Source organism: Nannobrachium achirus (assembly GCF_963921795.1).
Source record: "Nannobrachium achirus genome assembly, chromosome: 18".
Lineage (NCBI taxonomy): Eukaryota > Metazoa > Chordata > Actinopteri > Myctophiformes > Myctophidae > Nannobrachium > Nannobrachium achirus.
The window spans coordinates 32425088-32450937 of NC_137825.1; the positions used below are offsets into that span (position 1 = coordinate 32425088).

A 25850-nucleotide genomic window follows, 5' to 3' on the forward strand; every position below is an offset into this window, starting at 1 on the left:
CATGTTTTGACAAGGTCTTTGTCATGTGTTTTTGAAAGAAAGATGGTTAATTTACTTATTTGAAAAGACCAATCCTTTAAGTGTTTTAATGTATAAGATAAGAGATAAAAGTTGTATTGATCCAGCAGGGAAAATTCAGGCTCCACAGTCTGCAACAAAATATATACAGTATATGTACACCCTGAGCAGTGCTAGCATAGTGTTGACGATTAAAAATAAAATAGAACACACAGAAGCATAACTGCTTGTTTCCGAGCAAGTTAGTCCACCAAGCGAGATGATTGTAGATAATATTGTAGATATTGATTGAATTATTACCTACAATATATACACATATATACATATGCCTACACTATATTGATTGTATAGATAATATTTCAAGATACATTAGAGACTAAAAGGAATTGCATTATACATTTATGCTGGTGAAGAATTCAAGAAGACTGTAATTATATATGTGGACGGACATTCTGTCTTGGCCCTTTTTCAATGGAGGTAATAATTATGATAGTTTTCAAAAACAATTGGCAATTATTACATTAATAACTTTTATTACATTATGAAGTAATAAGGGTGTGATCCTGCTGATAGTGAGACAGACAGACAGACAGACAGACAGACAGACAGACAGACAGACAGACAGACAGACAGACAGACAGACAGACAGACAGACAGACAGACAGAGACTGGTGACCTTCCTTCCCTACATGATATAGCCTACAATACTGCCATGATACTGACCATGATACTGACATGATACTGCCATGATACTGACCAGGATACTGACATTATACTGACCAGGATACTGACCAGGATACTGACCATGATACTGACATGATATGGCATGATACTGACCAGGATACTGACATGATACTGGCATGATACTGACCAGGATACTGACATGATACTGGCATGATACTGACCAGGATACTGACATTATACTGACCAGGATACTGACCAGGATACTGACCATGATACTGACATGATACTGACTAGGATACTGACCATGATACTGACATGATACTGACTGGGATACTGACCATGATACTGACATGATACTGACCATGACACTGACATGATACTGACCATGATACTGACATGATACTGACCATGACACTGACATGATACTGACCATGATACTGGCATGATACTGACTAGGATACTGACCATGACACCGACATGATACGGTCATTATACTGACATGATACTGACCATGATACTGGCATGATACTGACCAGGATACTGACCATGCCACTGATATGATACTGACCATGATACTGACATGATACTGGCATGATACTGACCAGGATACTGACATGATACTGACCAGGATACTGACCAGGATAATGACCATGATACTGACATGATACTACCATGATACCAGTAAGGCTCCCTAATCAGGAGATAAGCGACCATCAGGTCACAGTATGTACACAAAAAGGCCTGTGAGTGGCATTGGTTCCACCCTCAAGTTTGTACGACAAATGGTTGATGAGTAAAGCCAAATAAAGTTTCGGCCAATCAGAGGAGGGGGTGGGGCAAAGTTAAACCAATTAAGGTTAAGGACTCTTAATCAAGTCAATTGACACCACCCACAAGTTTGTACGACAAACAGTTGATGAGTAAAGCCAAATAAACTTTCGGCCAATGAGGGGAGGGGGCGGGGCAAAGTTAAACCAATGAAGGTGAAGGACTGTTGGAGTAGCAGGAGTCGGTGGTCCCTGGGAATTCCCCCATGAGCAGCCCAGTTGGGGTGTTGATTTGGTCATTTTTGCACTATTTGGCGGTGGTGGCAGGGGGTCCCTGGGGGTCCCTGGGGGTCCCTGGAGGTCGGTCGCAAATACCATGATATTTACCAAAAAAATAGGCCATTATTACATTATGAAGTTTTATTACATTATGAGCCTCCTATGTGGAGGTTCTTAATGTAACACATTATTACATTATTACATTATTGAAAAATCTGTTATTACGTTATGCGCTCGTTTTTTTATTACATTATGAGCTGATTATTACATTATGAGTTTTTATTACATTTTTTTTATTACATTATGAGCCCTTATTACATTATGAGCCGTTATTACATTATGAGTTGCTACAGACCCTTTTAGTACGTCAGGTCAAACATTGGTCAAATTGACAAATATTAAGAGGCAGAAATTGTGAAAATAGCAGATCTACACGCTCACAACGCCTCGCACTGCGAGGCGTTGTGAGCATGTAGATTGTCTATTTTCACAATGGTATAGAGTCAAACTAAATGTAATTCCAACTCTAAATGTAATTCCAACTGCTTGTGCAGGGTGGGGGTTCCCTAGCCTGGTGGGGCCTGACGTCATCTGCGTTCACTCACTCATTCCTTCCACAGTATAACGTCTGGCCTTGAGTACTTGCCTTGACAGACAGACTCCTCTAACCAATCAGCGTAGCAAAACATCTCTCAGCCAGTCGGAAGAACGGCAAACAAACACGTTTTTTCGGCCGATGAACTCCGCTAGCGCATCCCCCGTGTTACTTTTTAATTGTTGTAATTGATTCCAACTCTGAAATAACTGCACTTATTGCTTGTTTTATTGTTAGAGCGTTAACTGTTACACTTGTTGCATCGCGAGGGCAGCCATTGTTGTTTTGAAAATGCTGCAGCATGCATCTACGCCACCGTCTACACATGGACCAATCAGGGAAAGCTTTTCACTTGTTGTCAGGAAAGACTACATTTGTTGTGCGGAAGCAGTCACTGATTGGCCCCGATCAGAGAATAATCAGTATACTCGCTGCCAATCCCCGGAAGTCCAGACGTTATACTGTGGAAGGAATGATTGAGTGAACGCAGATGACGTCGGGCCCCGCCAGGCTAGGGGTTCCCCAGTTCAAATATAATTATTTTGGGGGTCGCGGCCTGAAAAGTTTGAGAACCACTGAGCCTAGAACAAAACACTCTGGCGTCACATTGCATAAATGCACCATCATTTCATTTAGCACAGGGGGGCGACAGAGGGAGGGGGGAGGGGGGTGGATGGAAGGATGGAAGTTTGGACCACACAGAAAATATAATGACAGAGCTGGGAGGGAAAAGGAAAGAAAAAAGAAAGGAGGGAGGGAGGGAGGGGGGCAGTGGGGAATGATGATGGCGGAGGTGTACTTTGTAGGTACAGCATAAGAGGAGTGGAGGTTGCCATGGAAACTCCGCAACAGCAGGCAAGTGAGCCCGTGTACACGTGCACACACACACACACACACACACACACACACACACACACACACACACACACACACACACACACACACACACACACATACACACACACACACACACACACACACAACCACGCGGATCAATACCATATCGTTTCTGTCTGTGGTAACCTCATATGTCCAAAACTGTTACTTTTCAGGATTCTAATTCCAAACCATCAAAAAGTAGCAGATCTACAAGCTCGAAGCGTGTCGCTTCGGGCAGAGTTCATTTTTCGTGCTTTTGCTAATTTGCAACACAAACTCAAAAAGTTAGAATATGTGATAAGAGGTTTCTGCCCGACGACAGCGTCGATAACGATAGTGTTTCCCCATTGAATTGAAATCCTTTCAGCTGCAGCTCTGAGCTCAGATTGTATAGAAACAGCGTTGGGCTTCATTAGGTTTAGCAGTGTGTACAGACTTAACGGCCGGCTCATACAATGCCATGCGTGGCAGGTAAGAGGCCCTTACCAGCTAGCTTTGTGTGGCTGTGGATCAATAGTGTGTGCAGTGGTGTAAAGTAACTAAGTACATTTACTTCCAGTATTGCACTTAAAACTGTAACTTTCCTGTTCTACCCTGGATTTGAACCCGGGTTTGCTGCGCAAGCGCTGACATTTTTACAGTGGGAACCCATTCAGTAAAAAGGAAATCACACCAGTGTGAACTGAGCGGTGGTGTGAAAAAGTGCCTCTGGGGCACCTTGTGTAGAAACAGGAACTAAGTTTGAACCCTCCCCTTTCTTAGTCCACTTCCTCCCAGGTGCTTATGCGTTTATTCCTACTAACAACAACACTACATGGTTATGGCAGTGGTGTTGAGTACTGCTGGCACATTCTGCTGCTAGCAGAATCAGTCCAATAGAGCCTGCCTGCCTGCCCGCATGGCGGAGAAATTCAATTTTGACCCTCAGGTCAACATTTGTGTCAAACCAGAAACAGGATTCTGTCACAGGTCATGTCTAACCTATAGACTCTCCTGAGACAACTTTTTGGGGGGGTTTCTATTGGTTGCCTATTTTTCACTAGCACTTATTTCCGTAGCAAGAGATAAGGTGGGAGGAACTATGGTCTTTACGGTGGTTCTCAAAGTGGGTTTCAGGGACCCCACTATCCTATATGCATCAGCTATTTAAAAAAATCTTGACATTCTTTGAAACTGTTTTACATTTTTGACATGCTGTGACGCCACAAATCTTTTATGGGGTCTTCGGCACAAATTTTCAGATGGGTGTCCACTGCCAAGTACACATTAATTTAGAGACAGCAGTGGCTCAGGGCCAGAGTTGCCGCCTTAGAACAAGGAAGGGTTCCCAAAAGGTTCCCGGTTCGATCCCGGGCTCCCCCAGAGTTAGTGTTGTGTCCTTATGCAAGACTCTGAACCCCCAGTTGCTCCCGGTGAGCAGGTTGGTGCCTTGCATGGTTTCCTCCACCATCAGTGAATCGAATGTGTGTGTGAATGGGTGAATGTAATGCACAATCTATGTTAAGCACCTTGCATAAAGGCACAATATAAATGCACCATTTACCATTTAGGGATCCTTGACAAGAAGAAGTTTAAGAACTACTGCTTTACAGTGAGTGTAGGCAGAGGTGTGAGACCAGTCTGGGCTAAATGGACACTTAGCAAGAGGAAGGTGATGTAAACATTAGTGTTAGTGTTAGTGTACTCCTGAGAGCTCCTTTGGCACCACTGACTTAAATACAACATTACCATCACTGTCGGCCCTGTGTTCACTTTAAACCTTAGCCAGACTCCATTACACATACACGCACGCACACACACGCGCGCGTGCGTTCACGCACAGACGGAACACACGCATGCAGGCAAAGTTTGTCTTTACTATATCTGTTAGGACATCGATGTGTAGAATGCTGTTTTTAAGAATGCCATTTCAAAACCAAAAAATCCCGATTTACGCTTAATTTCTTTTTCAGTGCATCACAACAAAATACATATTTCTCCAACCTGAATCTTTTCCTAGCTAGTGACATCTCATCAACATGGATCTGTCCCAATTAGCGCCACCATCAGGCCGATTTTTACATGCGACCTGCCGGTCGCTTATCTCCTGAGTCTTACTGGTAGTAAACCTCTTGTTTAACTATAAAGCAACAATTTCTCTTGTGTGGACCAGGAGATATGTCTTCAAATTGTACAAACTACATTTTGCCCTCAAGCCCACAAGTATAGTAAATAATACACGCACACACGTATACGCATCCACATACAGTACCATACATGCATGCTAAAATAAATGCACTGTCTCTATGTGTCTCTCACTCTCTCCCTCTCTCCCTCTCTCTCTCTCTCTCTCTCTCTCTCTCTCTCTCTCTCTCTCTCTCTCTCAGGCCCACTCCACTCCAACAGGAAGCAACCAGACGTAAGTGAGCACACAGGGGAGCCAGACAGAGAGGAAGAAAGAGTGAGAGAGAAAATCTATTGTGTCTGCAGGCTGTTACAGGGGAGTGCTAGAAAATGGAGGCTTTTTTATACGGCGGGGGATCCATTAAGGTCAGAGAGGAAGAGAGGAATCTTATACAGCACCAAAACACTACCTTACAGTACTGTAGCCATGGAGCATTGGAGCACTCTCTGCCTGTGTGTGTTTGTGTGTGTGTGTGTGTGTGTGTGTTTCCCCATATACACCCTTTAACATCAGCATGTTGACTCCTAAGGTGCTGTTCAGACGACGCAGTTTTCTATAGAAAACGGCTAGATAAAATGTCATGTATGCCATCCGTTTAGACGACAACAGCATTTTCAGGGGTTGAAAATGCAGCAAAATGAAACCTCCTTTCAGGGTGGAAACCTTTTAAGAAGCCCTCCCTCGCGTCTCCATCTGAACAGGAGAAACGCAGGAAACGTCAAAACGCGAGATTATGGCTCACGTGCAGACCACAGTAGCCTACGTGCACACCACTTTTCACTTGACACACATTCCGGACAACTCTCCATTTTGACAATATTTGAATCCTTTTCCAATGTCTTGTTGTCTGTTTATACGAGCATGGCTAAAACCTCCATCTGCCACTGCTCTCTCTCTCTTTCTGTGTGTGTGTGTGTGTGTGTGTGTGTGTGTGTGTGTGTGTGTGTGTGTGTGTGTGTGTGTGTGTGAGAGATATATCTATATCTTTTTGGCATTGTCCACATCATCCAGAGTGTGTGAAAGGCTTTCTTTAACGGTACAATAGCAGTGCTCTGGCTCAACGGTGGCGCTCTGATGGAGAAGAAAGAGACGAGGAGGAGGATTATAATGACGTTAAGCTCAAGTGTCGGAGAGACGAATGCTTTTTTGTCGTTGTCGACGCCAGGACCGCCTGTCGATCTGCTCGTAACATCCCATGACAAAAGGGTGAAGGACTGCTGGACTTGTCACAATGCACTGTACTCAAGCGGTCAGTCGTTTAAAGTCACTAAGTACATTTACTTAAGTAACATACTTAAGTACAATTTTTAGGTATTTGTTCTTTACTTGAGTATTTCCAATTTCCAATACTTTTACTCCACTACATCTCAGATCCAAATATTGTACTTTTACTTCACTACATTTACCACAATGTGAAGTCTACAGTCTTCAGAATTTGTATCACACTGACTTACTATGACGCTATGGCACATTAGGAGTCCACTATTAGGACAGTGGTTCTCAAAGGTTTTATAAGGACCTCCATAATTCTGAGAGTGTAGGCTACAAATGGAACCAAATGAACCCATAAGGGTCCTTTTGGTTCCATTTGTACACTCTCAGAGTTAGAGACCAGTAATGGTCATTTAGTTCTTTATGTGTTTGCCTTTTTTATGTCTGGGGGAAAAATGATTTTTGAAAAAGAATTCTACCAGGTGATGACCCCTGTTACAGTAACAATGTGTAAAATATTATAAAAAATATTTTGATGCCTCCTATGGCGAATCAGAGTTCATATCTAGTTCATAATAACCTATGAGAAATAAGCCGATAACAATAACTTCACCATTTGCTGGTGCATTCGTCAACTCGCTGGAGAATAAATTGTAGGAGGAAATGACGAGTTGTAATGCTATTTCAGTGTGTATACTGCATAATACCGGGGAACACATTTTAAATATGATGATCCGGCTGAATAAGATCTAAATAATATCACCATCTGCATAATCATATGAGACATGTGTAGCCCAGCCAGCTGGAAATGACTCCACAGAGACAGAGACACCACGGGAGATTCTCGCGTCCATCGTTTGTGTCTCTTCCTCTTGTCCTATGCTTGATTTATGCTCTGTTTGTCGCGCCGAAAATAGCCAATCTTATGAGCTCACAATGCGCCACGAGCTATTCAGGAAGAGTAATGAGCTGCTAATTACTTGTTACTCCATTACCGTTACTCCAAAAAGTATTACGTATGACTTGGCATCAAGAGTAACTCAATACGTTACATATTACATTTGCTTCCCGTTATAATTTAGTGAGGGGCGTATGCTTAAAAAGGACCAGATCTACAAGCCAACAATATGTCACATCACAATGTGTTGACAGGTTTTAGATCTATTATTCTTAACTCTTACTATTGAATACATAGGCTTGATTATTGTCTATCTCTATCCAAAACAAATTGCCTTCCAATAACTCAAAGTTACTTTGGCAATAAGTTACACTACTTGAAGTTGCGATACAGTCCACAATGTGCTGTCTGCTAAACACAACACAGTAGTAGTACTCAACCTTTTCTGAATGAAGGCCCACCTGAACATCTTGAAAAGTGTCCGCTGCTCACCCATCTGACCACTTAAGTGGTTAATTTATGTTTTGCATTAATAATCTAAATCTACAAACTAACTCGCATAACTAAAGCTGTCAAATAGTTGTAGTGGAGTAAAGAGAAGTACAATATGTGCCTCTGAGATACCAAACACTGGAACTATAGTGAAAGTACCTCAACATTATTACTCACGTACAGTTCTTTCTACCATGCGACACTTAATTCATGTATATGTTATTCATCTCCACCCATAGAACATGGCAGATGTTAGAATAATATGTAAGCCATTTTTGGCACGCATTCTCCTCCCATACATTCCAACCCAGGCACCGCGATACAGCACCATAATGCCGCGTGTAAATAAAGGTCAACCACGCATGATTGAATTTGTAAGTGTATTTCACGCGCCGCTGTTTATAATGAGGGTGTAATCTGTGAGAAAGAACAGAGGGAGGATATGGGAACGCGGCGGGCGGAAAACCTTGTATGTCCAAATCCGTAACTCTACAAGAAACCGATGGAAAACGTTCCGAAATATTGTGAAAATAGCCGATCTATAAGCTCTCAACGCGTTGTGACGCTTTGTTAGCTTACAGATCTGCTACTTTCACTACTATAGCTTGACGTTCTAGTAGGCCATTATGTGACGATAAAACATTTAAAAAAAGTTGAAATATGGACATACAAGGTTTCTGCCCGACAGCGACAATATGGATGTGGAGGTGGAGTAGGATTTATTCGTAAAAATAAACTGACAAGAAGTGATTGTTGCTAAGGTGTATTGCTGTCCCCATAGCAACTGAGCCAAGTATGACGGTTTAAATTTAACGTATTGTTGCAATTTCGAAATAGACTGAATAAACACCCAAATATAAAGATGGGTTAATACCATTTCTTTTGGCAAAGAAATTGCAACTGACAATCCAAAGTTGGCATTTTTATAAAAAAGAAAATGAATAAATAAGGGTTTATTCAGGGTTTTCGGAATGTTATAGATTTTGAGAATTTGTGTGCTTAGGTTTGGTCAGTGTGGTTCTCAAACTTTTTAACTCAGGTCATCTCTGTAAATAACTTTTTTATCCAAGGCACAATATTATTATTACTTTACAGCACCTTACACGTATGTCATCTTATTGCGACCGTAGGTCGCACTTACTATCAAAACCTGCACAAACTGTGAGTCAGTCCGTCAGTCAGTCCGTCTGTCTGTCACACCTCACACGTCACACTATTGCCCTGCTCATATCTCCGCAACCGTTGCCCCGATCCATGCCAAATTTTGCGCACACGCTCCTTGGCTGCCAAACTACAACCTCCAAGGACCCCCGGAGCTCCAGGGACCCCCAGGTCCCTGGGGGACCCCCAGATGTAAAAAAAGACCAAATGTGCAAAAATGACCAAATGACCACTCCAACATGGCTGCTCACGGGGAATTCCCGGGGACCACCGACTCCTGGTGCTCCAGAACGGATGCCAAAGTGGTGGCGCCCCCAGTGGAGGACCCCCTCCACTGCAGCTCACATAAAATGCCGTAACTCGGGCTAGGAGCGTCCGGGAGAGCCGGGGCCGGTACCTATTCGTCCGCCAAGGCAACGCGGAGACCCCACCCCTCATTTCTCACATGGCCCTCTTCTAGCGCCACCATGAGGCCGATTCTTGCAAAACACATTTTTGGACACTGCTCCTACAGATTTTGCCCTAAAATCACGCACATCGGTACACAGTATGTCTACACATTGCCCACACAACTAGGAACCAATGGCAGTTACAGCCCTCTTTGTGTGTACATGTGACCTACGGTCGCTTATCTCCCGATTAGGGAGTCTTACTGGTGGTATGTAGCCTCGTAAACCAGCCATCCACATTTACTGAAATGTAGATTTCTGGAGAAGGCTGGTTTACGAGGCTAATCTTACGGTAGCTAAATATGTAAATCTTTCCCCCTCAATAACTTTAACCAGTTGAACCCCAGCATCCCTATTCTGGGGGGAACATTCACAAAAATAGCAGTTGTGACACGTTGTAAGCTTGTAGATCGTCTATTTTTAGCGAAGAGATTTTGTGTTGATTGAAAATTTACGCACCATGTACATTGCAACGCAGGTCCGTTTTACCAACTATAGAGGGTTAAACTGAAGTCATATTGATGAATTCCAAATATTATCAAAGTATTCTGCCGCACCCCTGGACTTGCATGACGGCACCCACTTCGAGAAACCCTGCTTTAGATGCTGAGACAGTGACTTTGAGACCCGATGATCAATGTACACAACCCAACGCATGCACGCGCACACACACACACACACACACACACACACACACACACACACACACACACACACACACACACACACACACACACACACACACACACACACACACACACACACACAGTGAGTGCACGTACATGCACTCACGCTGCACACATTAAATATGTAATGTGTTTGGGAACATCCGTCATGTCTTCCACATTACTTTAGCTCCTTTCGGAACCTCTCCCTCCGCTATACAGCTCCGAGATGAGGTTCCTGCGTCCCGCCAAGTTTTTGCCAAACATCGTATCCAAAAAGTAAAGGTTCAACGGTTCGACCTCGACCGCTCGGTCGCTGCAACACAGATTAATGGCGAGTCATGTGTGCACACATTACCGCTTCCATAACATTTCACTGGGAAAAACACTGGTTGACAAAACAAGCGATTTAAAAGTATTGGTTCAACATATCGCTTGGATTACCCCCGCCGTTAAAAAAGTAGACATGTGAGAGATGGGTATAGGACCTTTACTTTTTGGATACAATGTTTGGTGAAGGTAAGAATGGTCAAAAATGTGGCGAACTATCCCCGAAAAAGCTCATATGGGCTTGTTATGAGCAGGAACCTCATCTCAGAGCTGTATACAGTCCAGTTCAATGTGTCCAAACATGGAGGTTCGTTAACATTTTTGGGGGATTTGTAAAACTTTACGTTTTTCGAAACTTCAGAGTATAACAAATCAGAAAATCCATGATTCCATTTGCAAAATCCCTAGGGGAATTTTTGACAGCTGCTGAAAGTTTTGGGTCCCATCCACTATACTATAAAGGAAAAGATACCCCCCCAAAAATCTGCTTTAAATAGCATGTGAGGGGTCTAGATAGGGGTTTCTCATGATTTTGAATCCATTGCAAGCATTTGTTTTGCACAAAAAACATTAATTTGGCTAAAAACGGCCCCAACAAAACTATGGTTTAGTGATGAGTCATCACTTTTCAGTCTTGTGGGGGCCTTTTTAAACCCAAGGAATGTTTTTCATGCAAAACAAAAGCTTGCAATGGATTCAGAATCCAACCCTAGTTTGACCCCTCACATGCTACTTAAAGCAGATTTTTTTGGGGGTATTTTTTTCCTTTATAGTATAGTGTATAAGTGGATGGGACGCAAACTTTCAGCAGTTGTCAAAAATTCCCTTAGGGATTTTGCAAATGGAATCATGGATTATCTGATTTGTTATACCCTGAAGTTTCCAAAAAATATATAGTTCTCATAATCCCCCCAAAATATGAACGAAATTACACAAAAGGAGCTAACATTACTTTAACAAAGTTATGGTTCATGGATGAACTACACGCACGCAGGCTGCATCTTCAAACGCTGCTCCTCTCTCTATCTCGTTAGCAAACCGAGCCTTTCGACTCTGGCTGCCGGACATGGAATATTATTGGACTGAACTTGTACTAATTTGTACAGAGCTGCCATGAAATTGTGTCAAGTTAATAATATGAAAGAAAGAAAGAATGTGTGCTGTTAAACCCAGACAGAGCTATGGGTTGATTAACAAGAGGTAGGGGGGACGAGAGAGAGAGAGAGAGAGAGAGAGAGAGAGAGAGAGCTAGCTAGCTACAGGTTAATTTACTCGGTGTGTGCCCAGCGCTCCATTTCTCCGTGCTACATTAAGCAGTAGATGTGTTCTGTGGTTTTGTTCTACTTTAACTGGTGGCGTTGAACCCTCTCTCTCCCATGCAGGCTCTGTTGGTTCAGTGCTTATAGGACCCCCACATCTCCCACCGACAGCTATAGTAGCACACAGACAAAACATGCAACGCAAGCACAGTAGAATGTATGGGAACACAGAATCATAAATGCACACATTTTCAGTTGCACGCACGCACACTTACAGTACACACACACACACACACACACACACACACACACACACACACACACACACACACACACACACACACACACACACACACACACACACACACACACACACACACACACACACACACACACACACACACAGGCATGCCTGCACATTCATACAGACTCGGATAGTGTCTCACCTGGGCTTCCATTTGTTTAAACCGATGTTTTGAAACTTCTTTTCATTTCAAGGACCTCCAGTTTGATGTGCATTAGTCCATGGACCCCCCATTTGATGTAATATTTAATCTGTTGGATCCCATTCTACACTGTAACATCTGCATCTGTTTGCATGCAGACCCTAACATTCAGCTATGCAAGCACCAGGCAGGCAGGTGTGTAACTGATGGCAATTAGGAGAAAGGAAACAGGTGTTCCAAGTTAGGTGAGTGGAGCCAAGACTAAGGCTGTTTATCGATGTGGATTCTTGTCTAGACTTGAGTCCTCGTGAACTTGTGATACGTCATAAGTTGCTGCCCAAGTACCCTTCCAATCTCAAGTCTGCATTTGACCAAGTAGAGACCAAATTCCCGGATGTGAACTTGATCCTCCCACTTTACAGAGGATGCATCGGAGCTGACTTCTGTAGACTTTCCACAGCAAATGGCCCAGAATGCAACACGACCCGGATAGGACCACCCACAAGAGAGCCAGCAAAAAACAAACCAGTATGGCTGACACAGACGGACCGCAGTACAGTCCGAATATTTTTTTCGTTTTGCCACGGAGTGTCGTTTTATGATTTATTTTAGGCTTGAATGTTGTAAATTAACTTCAAACCGGTGCACCGAACGTGTGGACGCTTGAGTCGCCGCCAGCCGCCGCTAACCTGACTGCAGATGACTGGCCATCAGGACTACACTGTTCCAAGCAATTCCAAGCAAGAGGAATTCGTCCAGAGAAATATGCATGTGTTTATTCAAATTTAGTATTAGGGGTGTGTGAGTGTGTAGGGCCACTGTTTATAGGACTAAAGTTGCATTAATAGTTTTCACACCTCTTAACAAAAGCTGTCAACAATGTGTGTCAATGCGCTATATGTAGGAATGGAATATGCATATGAATGGTCCATTGTGTGTCATGCATGTAAAGTAGGCTACAGTATACGAATGGTCCATTGTGACATGTGTGACATACAAGTACAGTAGACTGAAGCAGTCCAAAGATGTTTTGATAATGGATTCATGAACTCATTATTTAGCTTAATACGTCTGCAAGGTGTGTGACAGTTGGCTCCATCCATAATCAGGTAAATAGAATAACATTATGCAGTATTGTGTTAATAAATAGGCCTACACATTAAAGAGGTTATCAGCAATTGTTTACTTCATGTCATATACAGTACAGTACATCATTCATGCATTTCATTCCTCTCCTCTTTCTTTCTATCCATCAATTTCATTCTGTTTATATTTTGAGAATAAAATTTGAGATCATCTCCTATGCCTGTGGTTTGTGTGCGATTTTGTCTTATAGGCCACTTTATGTGTGAACGTAAGTTTTAACTTGTTTTGATGTGCAGAATTAAATTGTAGACACAGTGATATTTTCAAATAATACCATTAGTCTCTGCTAAATATTGAATGTTTATTTTGTTTAGTTTTATATTCTATTATATAGGCCTACTTTGTACACAGTGGGGGAAATACATTATTACTAATAGCCACCCTAAACCTACAATGATCAACATTATTCCAAACGAGCTCCCAGACCTTCAAAGATGCAGGCAGCAAGCTTCTCTTCTCACCTCCTCCTGGCTCCAACACCAGAGGTATGACAACGGATGCAGGATGCGACAATGGAATAATAATAGCATACAGCATAGGTGGGCACGAAATGGCAGTGGCACCGCAATGTAAAAATTGCTGTTTTGTCAAAATGTTAAATGGAATATTTTATAAATGGTCTGAAGTAATGTAAAGTAAGCCTGACAGTATAGGCTACTGTCTCATTTCGTTTTACACTGGATAGACTTTCATATGGCATTATTGATAATGTGTCATAAATAATGACACATTATAAATAATGCCACAGGAAAGGCTATCCAATGTAAAACAAAGATGAGTTCATAAAAGAATCCCCTTAGAATTGTGGCTGTGAGTGGCCAGTGATGATAACCTGCACTGCAGGCTACATTGTCGATGTGTTTACAGTAGGCCTATAACATAAAGGCATGCCATATAGGCTACTTTCCAAATTTTGGTGCGCAAATCATGAAAAAAGAAAACGACGCATTGCTATATTGTTCTGGTGGCAATGCATTAGGGTCTGTAGCCTACTAAGGCTCTCATAAATTACACAATCGGGCAGTAGCCAGACGCCTATCATAATACATGCCAAGTCGTGTATTTTTTTTCCTGGCTGATAGGCCTAACCCTACATTATAAGCATATTAACAAAAACGTTTTAACATTTATATAAAAGAGAATAGGCTACGTTGTGGTTTTATGTCCTCACTTATTTTAATAGCTCTGGATTAAGAGCACCTGCTAAATGCCTATATTGTACATTGTAAACAGTGGTGTTTGTATAATATTTTTATATCGTAAAGTGCATGTGCCTATGCCTATTTTATACTACAAAGAACCCTGATCTACAAACTAACAATGCTTTGCATTAAGACGAGTTGTTAGTTTGTAGATCTGCTCTGGGCATATCCACACAGAGGACAAGCTGAGGTGGTGACGTCACCAAGTACGCTGCAGTAAGTACTGTTCCAATCCCAGAATCAGCGACGTGCGTCCTCCCGTCCTCGGAAGTTCTTACTCCCAAGGCGAACTTGCAAGTCTGAACTACCAAGGACCCAAGGACCCAGTTACCAAGCCTGCGATCGAGAAACAGCCTATGCTTACACACACAACACACACAACACAAACAGCACTGCCTGGGACCTTGGAAATGGGTACTTTTTATACAATTATATTATTGCTTGGTTGCAGTCTACTATGACAAACGTCACAGCTTGTCCGCGTCTGTCCGTCTGTGTAGACGTGTACACATTTTTTACAGTCTATGGGTTTGCCGCTCTGACATCATGCTCTGATGTCACTGTGATGTCAGGGGAACCACTCTACCAAAATGGGTTTGCCGCTCTGACATCATGCTCTGGCTTCACTGTGATGTCACACTAACAGAATCCCTTTTATGCCCATATATGGAGTTCCCTGATGTCATCAATATTAATGATGCCCTGTTAGAGAGATCCCTGTGATGCCAGGGGGAACAAATCCCTTTTATGCCCATATATGGAGATATGGATATCCCTGTGATGCCAGGGGAACAAATCCCTTTTATGCCCATATATGGAGATCCGTGATGTCCACAGCCCTGATGTCCACATCACTGTGGCGCGACCTCGGCTTGTCGCCCTGAGGCGTCTTACTAGTTTTATTGCTTGAAGCGAACTGCGTTTCGTTAGCCTCATAATTACCTAAGTAATCTTTTGGCCAAATTGACATTTCTGCCTACCTACTGTCCTAACACTGCTGCTTGATTGTGCCATATTGCCAGAATGCTTGTTACATTCCAAAATGATTTAGGCTTTTAAGCCAACCTTTTGACTTGGGCAGAAATGATTTTTGAATGTAACCAGCATTCTGATAGGCTGAGGACATAGGCAACAAGGTGGGATGAATCAGCATAGATTTTAACTGGTGTCCCCTCACACTGGCTCACTGATCACTTCGGCAGAAAGTAATTTTTTTGGTTTCCTTTTCGGGTCCATTTGGTTCCATTTGAAAACACTCTCAGAGTGACCATTTGGCCCCATGGTGGTCCCTGGACCGGACGTTGAGAAACAGTGGTATAAAACAGTGGTCTTCAATGTTTTCAGGCCAAGGACCCCTTAGTTGAGAGAGAGATGAAGCAGGGACCTCCACAACCTTGTCATAGATTCCATAAAGTTTAATCGGTTGACAGCACAATCGTCAGTGTATTTTGGATTCATGTCAATTTGTGTTTTCAGATCTTTAACCACTTGAACCGTCAATACTTAATAAACTTGACCTTTCGCTCTGTACTTAGTGCAACAACGCCTCGCAGCGCGAGGCGTTGTGAGCTATTAAAGATTTGGAGAACCCCATGTAGTAACTCTGAGGACCCCCAAGGGGTCCCGGACCCACTGTTGAAGACACATGGTATAAAAGAAAAATATTTTTTGATACTCCCTGAATCCCCTGCAACTCTCACCAGCTCAGCCGTTCGAGGTCAAACTACGGAAATTACAAGGCTCCCTGCGTGACGAGTCAAGTCAACATGTCACGTATTCGAGAAAAAATGCACTTTATTTTTTTCCGAGACACCTGTCATGGGCATGGGAAAAACAAAAACGTGTGCCGTTCTTATTAATGCTAACTGCAGAATCGTTAAAAATCTCATTTCTGCAGGTTTGAGTGTTTTGCGAAAGGCAGAGAAAACATTTCTGCCATTGCACAGTGGAGTCAACGAGGGTGATGATGGATTATTTCCCATTGAGTGACGGTTAAAAAAGTTACTAATGGAATATTTAGACTCTTTGCGGCAACAGCGGCATCGACAAGGCTCTTCAGTTTCTGTTTACACAATGCTGAGTGTTTTTCTCACCGTTTCTACCTTGGCATCCTGTCTCTCCTATCTGGGGCTTCAGCACAGCTGCTGAAGGAGCTTGCAGCACTGTTAATGTTGACGGCAAAATCTGATTTCGTTTTAGTCACTCTTTTCAGTCTTTTGAATATAAATTCCATTTAGTTTTAGTCCCATTTTAGTCATCGGAAATGTTTTAGTTTTAGCCTAATTTTAGTTATCATAAGATTTAGTTATCTACAGTTGATTTAATTGACTAAGTTGTATTTTGGCAGGCCTTGATGGCATCTTAATGCCTGACTTATACTTGGCTGTGTCTTGAAAACAACCGATCTACAAGCTCACACCGTGTCTGTGACGTGTGGATCACCTTTTAAAAAATGATCTCTGGATCTCTTCTCCACTAGTCCCTGACATTTTCTAGTTTCTATAAAAAGCTAGTCGACAAACATTTGACCTCCAGATCGGAAATAAGCATCATCTGAAGAGATTTTGTGCCAAGGACTCCAAATGTTTAAAAAAACAGGCAGTCCAACATTATCACACATCTTTACGATTGTTTTATCTTTTAAACAGCAGCACTACAAGCTCACAGCGCACCGCGTACCACTGTTATTTATGGTGTGGTGAGGGTACAACACAGTGAGTGCACAGGGACTCAGGGAGGGGGGATTCAATCGCTGATGAGGTCATGGAAGCCACACTGTGTTAGCGAACGAGTCGATCGTTTCTTTACTTTATCTCAGATCTTAATTGGGTTTGATTTTAATTCAGCGATAAATCAAATGAGTATATGAACAGCAGGACAGTGTGTGCGTGTGCGTGTGCCTGTGTGTGTGCGTTTCCTGGATCTCCAGTAATATTGTTGGTAAATGACAAAGATCAATGCTTATTCCATGCCAGCCATGGCCCTCCACCACACTGAATACATCACATCACTACAGCTAAACTTAATCTCTCTCTCTCTCTCTCTGCCAAATCTCACAATTATTGGGTGTTGTGAGTGTGTGTGTGTGTGTGTGTGTGTGGGGGGGAGATTGCTGTGGATTTGTGTCCTTTTTCGGGTCGATCGCGAGATTACAAAATACTGGAGGGTGTGCCTAATAATCTCACACCGCCAGGATGGCTGCGAGCACTGCTGATCTCTGCAATATTAGCTCCCATCTATCCACTCTGTGACTCGCCCAAAATACCCCCCCCCCCACCCACACCCACACCCACACACACACACACACACACACACACACACACACACACACTTCTAATACTGTAAGGTACTTGTGTGGGGACATACAGTTTTGTAGATCTGTGAAAATAAATCGTTGCACCCGGAAGGTCACCTGATCAGAGAATATTCTATGATTTTCTTTTTTTTCTTTTTTCAAAAATGATAAAATGTGTAAAATGGGAACGACCAAAGACGAAAGACAATGCTGGCAGTCAATGAGTTTTTAAGGGTAGGCAACCTTTATTATCAAAAGATACATTTTTAGCCCAATTTCTTTTTTTTTTAAATCTGTCCGGAGCTGCAAAATAGGTTTGCTTCATTTATTTATTTGTGCCTTTTCTGGTATTTCAATATTACTTTTTTATTGTTTGCTAATTTCTCAAAGCAAAACAAAGTATACCAGTAAGACAGCAGCGTTGGCGGTGAAAGCAAACAAACATGTCCAGGCATTAATAAATTCTTTACTTCCCTTCAATAATTTATTTCTTATTTATATCTGGTGTATCGGTGACACTTTTTTCTTTACAATAATGAGAATGTAAGAATAACTTTATGCCTACTGATAGACTAGTAAGACGCCTCAGGGAGACATGCATTCTTGGCCATATGTTTAACTGGAATATCGGACCAGTTACCCATATATGGAGACCCCTGGTACCCATATATGTACTGATGGTACATCCCTTTTATGCCCATACATGGAGATCCCTGTCTGAACCAGACACACAGACATGGGCTGTCAGGGCTGTCTTCCTCCATATATGGGCATTCCCATATGAAGTCCTGTTAAATATGGGCTTAATATTGATGACATCAGGGATCTCCATATATGGGCATAAAAGGGATTCTGTTAGAGTGGTTCCCATGACATCACAACATACAATCCATTTTATGCCCATACATGGAGATCCCTATGTGAAACAGCCACACAGATATGGGCCGTGTCTTGGCCATCTGGCCAGTATATCGATGACATCCGGGGTCTTCATGGGCATAAAAGGGATTCTGGGGAATACCCATATATGGACTTTTACATAGGTGATATCACCTGTGATGTCACAGTGATGTGTCAGGGGAACCACAGTGTCAGGTGTGACCCTCAGACAGACAGACAGACAGACAGACAGACAGACAGACAGACAGACAGACAGAGATACGCGGACAAGATGTGCCGGTTTTCATAGTAAACTTGCGACCTATGGTCGCAATTATGATTAAAATGTAAAAACAAAAACAAAAGAAAACATACAGTACATTGCATACTTCTTTGCCCAAGCAACTGGGAGCTACAGGAGAGGGTCTAGAGCAGCAACTTGCCTACCCCTGGACTAGCCCCATGCCCTCGATACTGCTGAAGCAGCTTCTCATGGTGCTATAGTAGCTGTCCATGGTGCTGATGTTGCCTAGAGCTGCAGTAACTGTCCATGGTGCTCCAATCGCTTTTGTGGTTCTTCCATGCTGGTTTCTGTATTCAGACTCACAGCAACACACTGCAACACTTCTTATTACCCCAGATGGGTGACCTGAAATACACCTAAAAATGTCTTCTAAATCCTAATGGTTTTCAGAAAAACGTATGTTTCTTTATCTGTGGTGAACAAAAAAATGGATCGTACTTGACCGTACTTGGTCTTCTTCGGTATACTGAAGAAGACCGAGTACGGTCGAAACGTTTATGTGTATGCTGCTTGTCGTCTCAAATAAATATTTGAGCTACTGAAAGTGATTTGCCAGACATTTTTTTATTTTTTAGTAATAACGGAGGATGTGCGTTATTTTTTCTTGGAATCTTTATCTGTGGTGCTCAAAGGACCCCTAGAATTATATGTATTTGGGTTAGGTATTTGACCGTGGACCCGCATGTCAAAATATTCTGTTCCAGGGACCCCCCAGAAGCAAAGATTTCAGTTTAAAAAAAATCGCCTTAAAATAATATATATTCAAAGATATAAGCACACATTTTCAAGTTTTTTCAAAAATAGCAGATCTACAAGCTCATAGTGTCGCACTGTGTGCCACTGCTATTTTTGAATAGCCCCAGTGGGCCCCAGAAATGGTTAAGAACCACCGCTCAAAGTATCTAATCCTAACCCAAACCCCGATTCGAATCTTCATTTAATTGCAGCCTAAACCTTTAACTCCCCAAATCCGTAAAAAAACACCCATTACTTTTGTGAGGTCCAGCTAAAATTGTTCTCACAATGTCTATTACGCGCACACACACACACGCGTGCATGCACACCACACACACACAGCAGTGTCAGGCAGCGTGGACAGTGGTTCAATCTCTTGCTCTATCACTCGATCAGCCACTCTATCACCCAATAACACGGCGAAAGTGTCCCCGGGGAACGTTGTCACCGTGTTGACACTGACCTGTGACACTGTGGGCCTGGTGGAAAGTTACTCAAGTAACTGTACTTATAGGTGCAGTTTTGAGATACATTTACTTTACTTGAGTCTGCCAATTTATCTATACGCTCTACTCCAATGGTTCTCAATCCTTTTTGGCTGCAGTACCCCTTTACACTGATTTCCGAAGCAAAGTACCCCCTTCCCCTGACTACGGCAAAAAATTTCCCCAAGGGGTACACGATTTGAGAAACAGCGCTCTACTCCACTACTCATATTGTATGTTTTACTCCACTATGGTTACTTTAGCAGTTCTACTTTTACTGAATCACTTAAAACCTATATGATTGTGTATCATAGTTGACCGTAATCCATCAGGGCTCTCTACTAGTATATCTTTCAGTTTTTTTCCGTTATTGTGGAGAAGTAGCCTGACACTCAGCCTGAATTGACATTTTGTTTCACTCCATTATTCAGTCTGAAAGTGCTTCCCTCCAGAGCTGTTTCTGGGATGGGTGTTGCCAAAGAGGCAGTCTTCTGCGATTGGTTCACCGTCTGACCAACACAACAGTAGCAAAGCAGATGACGTAGTGTTATATGTGTGGCTGGCTAGTGGCTAGCCTGTTGCTTGCTAGTACTACTTGCTAACTAAAGAAACAGCAGGAATAGGAAGGAGCACAACGAATAGTAATAAACACAACATAACATGTCTGCTACTGATGTTTCATAGCGAGATCGATACGATTGCATTTTACCGCGATGTGTGCAGTCCTGTCCGGCGGCGGCGAATTGCACATGAGTTCTGGGAAAACCCCACCCACGCTGATCACAAGACGCTGATTCACAACGCTGATTCGCCGTACGGATTTCCAAACGAGGAAAACCTCTTCAGTGAGAGCAACACCAGACTCCCTGAATCGCCAAAACAAAAATTTAAAGGGGTGTGGCTAGCGATTCAGGGTCTGAACCAACTAGTGGGGAAGGGCTTTGGCTGAAAATAGCCGATCGTTGTTGATCTGCTATTTTCTGCCCCAAAATAAGGATGCTGGGGTTTAAGAGGTTACGTAAAACATCAGAGTACTTCTTCCACCACTAGCCGTTGTCACCGTGTCCCCAGTGTCACTGTGTCCCTGCCTCCCTCAGGTGCCATGGAAGGGACCGGGCCACACACTGCATCAACAACACATGGAACACTGCTGGCCTTGTGTTCACCCCATGCTTTTAATACATATTCAGTAGGCTACACACACTCATACACACACACAGACAGACAAACAGACACTCTGGCATACATGTATACATATTCATGCACACACGGAGTGCACGGACGGTGCACACGCACGCACACACACAAGCGTGCAGGGTGCGCACGCACGCACGCACGTTCAATAAAACGTCCACATATCCGCTGGGGTGAGTCTGTGTGTCAGCTATCTTTCCATACCACAGTGTTTTATTTACACTTGTACATTGCACTCCAGTGTGTGTGTGTGTGTGTGTGTGTGTGTGTGTGTGTGTGTGTGTGTGTGTGTGTGTGTGTGTGTGTGTGTGTGTGTGTGTGTGTGTGCGTGTGTATGTGTGTGTAGAACATGCACAAAAGCACAGACACAAATCCACACTAGTCTCTCATAGGGACTTATTGCCCCCACAGAGATAGTGAAACATGTGTGTGTGTGCACGCACGCACGCACACACGCACGCACGCACGCACGCACGCACGCACGCACGCACGCACGCACCACACACATACACATACAGAGATAAGGCCAGTGTTTGCCACGTGATAAGGATCTCCCAGTTAACGTTAAAGACATTTTATCTGGTCCTGTCCTTCCATTCCTGTAGACGGCAGCGAGGTAAGTGTGTGTGTGTGTGTGTGTGTGTGTGTGTGTGTGTGCGTGTGTGCGTGCGTGCGTGCGTGCGTGCGTGCGTGGGTGCGTGCGTGCGTGCGTGCGTGCGTGCGTGCGTGCCACCACTTGGTCTGTCCACCATGGTCACTCTACCATAAGGGAGAGAGAGCAGTGGTGAAAGGTAACTAAATACATGTACTCAAGTACGGAACCTAAAGGAGCACCTCAGCCATTAAATGGGTGAGGTGCGTAATGTATCTTCATATATAGGTCCTCACTATTAATGCTCATTAGTAAGAACCATTTCTATCTACTCACTCTGTGTCTCAGAGGAGGGCTGTGGACAGCTCGGAAACATGTCTACCAGTGACCATCATCGGTAGGTAGGTTCGGTCATTTCAAACATGGTTTCATTTATTATTAATGCAAAGGCTTCTATTTCAGCATGTTATCTTTCTAGGAATGGACAGCTCTGCTTACCATCGCTGAGAGGTATGTTTCTGAACTGCCCACATCCCTCTGAGACAGAGTGAGTACATGAGATAGAAATGGAGGCATTGTGTAGTGAAAATGAATGAGGACCAATTACTGTATGAACATGGACTCCTTTAATTGTGAGGTATTTCTATATTTTCTATAGGTTTACATCTACTGCATATCAGAGGCAAATATTGTACTTTTGTATTATTATTGTGTCATATTATTCTACACCATCGTCACAATACAGGATCAGACAATGTTTACTAAAATAGCCTTGTATAAAAATACCTCTCTCTCTCTCTCTCTCTCTCTCTCTCTCTCTCTCTCTCGGTTCAGGTATCTACAGTAGCAGACACTATTATCAACAGAAAGGTAAATAATCACATACATAAAAATTGAGAAAGAACAATGTAACGCCTCAGTGAACTATAGCCATGAACTTAGCATCTGTCTAAACAATATACTATCTGAATAACAATCAGGAAAATCATAACAGGTAAACAACGAAGCAAGCATCAGTCTAGACAACATGCTATCTAAATGGCAATCTGTACGCTAACACCATAGGATAGCAGGTAGACAGTGGAGCTGCCAACCGTCTTAACATATCGTCGCTGTCGGGCAGAAACCTCGTATCTCCAAGTTTCAAGTTTGTATGTTTTTTCACCTAGTAAAGCCCTGCTTCATCATACAAGGCTGTCGCACAAAAGTAGTGAAAACAGCCGATCTACAAGCACACAACGGCCTCGCGGTGCGAAGCGTTGTGTGCTTGTAGATCTGCTATTTTCACTAGTTTAGTTCATTTTTAAAATGATAAATACAAAACGAACGTTCTTGGACATACAAGGTTTCCACCCGACAGCGACGATATACTATCTAAATAACAATCAGTAGAAACCATAGGATACCAGGTCATCAATGAACCTGCCATCTGTCTAAACAACATGCTATCTAAATAACAATCTGTACATAGAAACCATAGGATAAACCTATGAACCAAGCATCTGCATGCTATCTAAGGGCCCATTTAGATGGAGACGGTTTCTAGAGAAAACTGCAAAAATAAAATGTCAGACGTGTCGTCCGTTTAGACCAGGTGTTTTCAAAGTGGGTGACGGGGCACCCTGGGGTGCCGCGACGGCAGTCCAGGGGTGCCGCGAGATAATTTGATAATATTTGGAATTTATTTGGACACTTGAAAAAATATTGAGTATCATTTTAAACTTGGAAGTACAAAGTTATTTTCAGTCAGTTCTAACCAAAATGGCTGTTATCTCAACATTTTCCTCCTAACATAATCACTCAAATATCGTCACTGTCGGGCAGAAACCTTGTATCTCTAAGTTTCAAATGTGTACTTCTTTTGGTAAAGCAAAGCCCTGCTTCATCATACAAGACTGTCGCACAAAACTAGTGAAAACAGCCGATCTACAAGCACACAACGCCTCGCATCGGATTAAAAAGATATTTATGGGGTGCCCTGAGACAAAAAAAGTTTGGCAACCCCTGGTTTAGACAACAACAGCGTTTTCGGGGGTTGAATCAAAGTGAAAATCTTTGGAAACGCTCCGCGTCCCGTCTCCATGTAAACAGGGTTAGGAAACGACAAAAGTGTGACCACATGACTCATGTCGGCTCACGCCGCGTGCGGATGTTAACAAAAGCCATGTGACAGGAAGTCAACGGAATGGTTCTACGCATGCGTGATTGGTCTATCTGGCAGCGCATCATCGCCACCTAGCCACCTGGCATGCACACTACCGCCTTTTCAATCACTATTGCGTCTCCGTATAAATGCAGAATAAAAAGTGAGAACGCAATGGCATGTTGCCGTCTTCTGTTCTGATCTGGCTTAACCAGGCATTCGTCTGAATAACATGGATCAGGAAGATACATCCAGTTATTACACTGGCCCTGGGTGCAGTCTACAACATAGGACAAGACAAAGAAGACTAGACTAGAACAACAAAGCATTCTGTCACAAACTAAACACGCACGCACGCACGCACGCACGCACGCACATAAGCACACACCTCCCACAAAACACAAAAACAACCAGTGAACGTAGGAGCCCTCTACAGTGAAAATGTGGGTCTTTAGCATGGTTTAGCAAGTCCTAAAATAGCATTCTTAATTACATTTGTGGTCGAGAAAACAAACCTCCCAGAAAACAAACGTCTCTCTCTGTGTGTCCTACCTGTACTCCAGGGAGAAGTGTGTGAGCTCGGTGGTGTTGTGGATCCACTTGAACTCCAGGGGCCAGCTGCCCTCGGCCATGCAGGTGAGCACCAGCCGGTTCCTCTCCAGGTGCAGCTGGCTGCGCACCGGCTCCGTCTTGAAGTAGGGAGGCACGTCGTCTAGGAGGGGGAGGGGGGAGGGGGACACACAGGACAGGACGGGACGGGACAGGACAGGGGGGCTTCACGTTAGACCACTGGTTCACTATGACTGAGAAGAGAACTGGAGTCGATGTGCAACATTGTTTTCTCACTCACATACAGTATAAGTGCATATACAGAGTATCGACACAGTTACAATGTACCTTTAAGACCGTTTTAATACCACATCCCCACATTTTCAAATATTATGTAAGAACGAGGCAAACATTGTGAAAATAGACGATCTGCAAGCTCACAAAGCTTCGCGGCGTGAGGCATTGTGAGCTTGTAGTTCGGCTATTTTCACAGTATCTGTGAAACTGAGTCAAACTAAATGTAATGCCTACAATTCCAAGTGCTTTGAACTGGGAGGTCGCCAGTTCAAATATGACTATTAAATAAACTACGGAGGGCTGAAGTGGTTATTAATTCATAATGCATTTTTTTGGTAAATTAGGTTCTGGGGCGACAGCAACTGTATGTCGAGGTGAAAAAAATACGTTTGAAACCCATGCGTTGAGATGTTATGGAATAACTCAATGATCACACACACACGCATGCACAACACACCACACCCCACAGATGATTTTAACATCTCAATCAAATCAACACTTCTGTGCAAACTGTCAGCGTCCCATGCGGGCGCCAATATCTCACCCTTGATAAATGACGCTGAGAGGCAGAGAGCGTACTTGATGATCATTGTAAATATAGAACAAATTAATTGGATGGTTGGATAATATAATTATCAAATTGACTGATAATCAAGCATTGAAATTAAACTGTCAAAATGATCTATGATAGTTTTTTTTGCGCTCCCCATTTTGGCTCTAAGAACACACTG

At 43.0% G+C, this 25850-nt stretch overlaps 1 protein-coding gene across 1 annotated transcript in view; it reads right to left on the reverse strand.

The window, feature by feature from the left end:
* LOC308303245 (protein sidekick-2-like) overlaps positions 1-24920 on the reverse strand; it is a gene marked incomplete at its 3' end in the record, with an annotated part of 219311 nt that extends 194391 nt beyond the window's left edge. Inside the window, exon 1 of the mRNA XM_080747572.1 lies at positions 24826-24920. Coding sequence (XP_080603698.1) covers positions 24826-24905 — 80 coding nt within the window. The 5' untranslated portion in view covers positions 24906-24920. The remainder of the gene's footprint in view (positions 1-24825) is intronic.
* Positions 24921-25850: the final 930 nt, after the last annotated feature.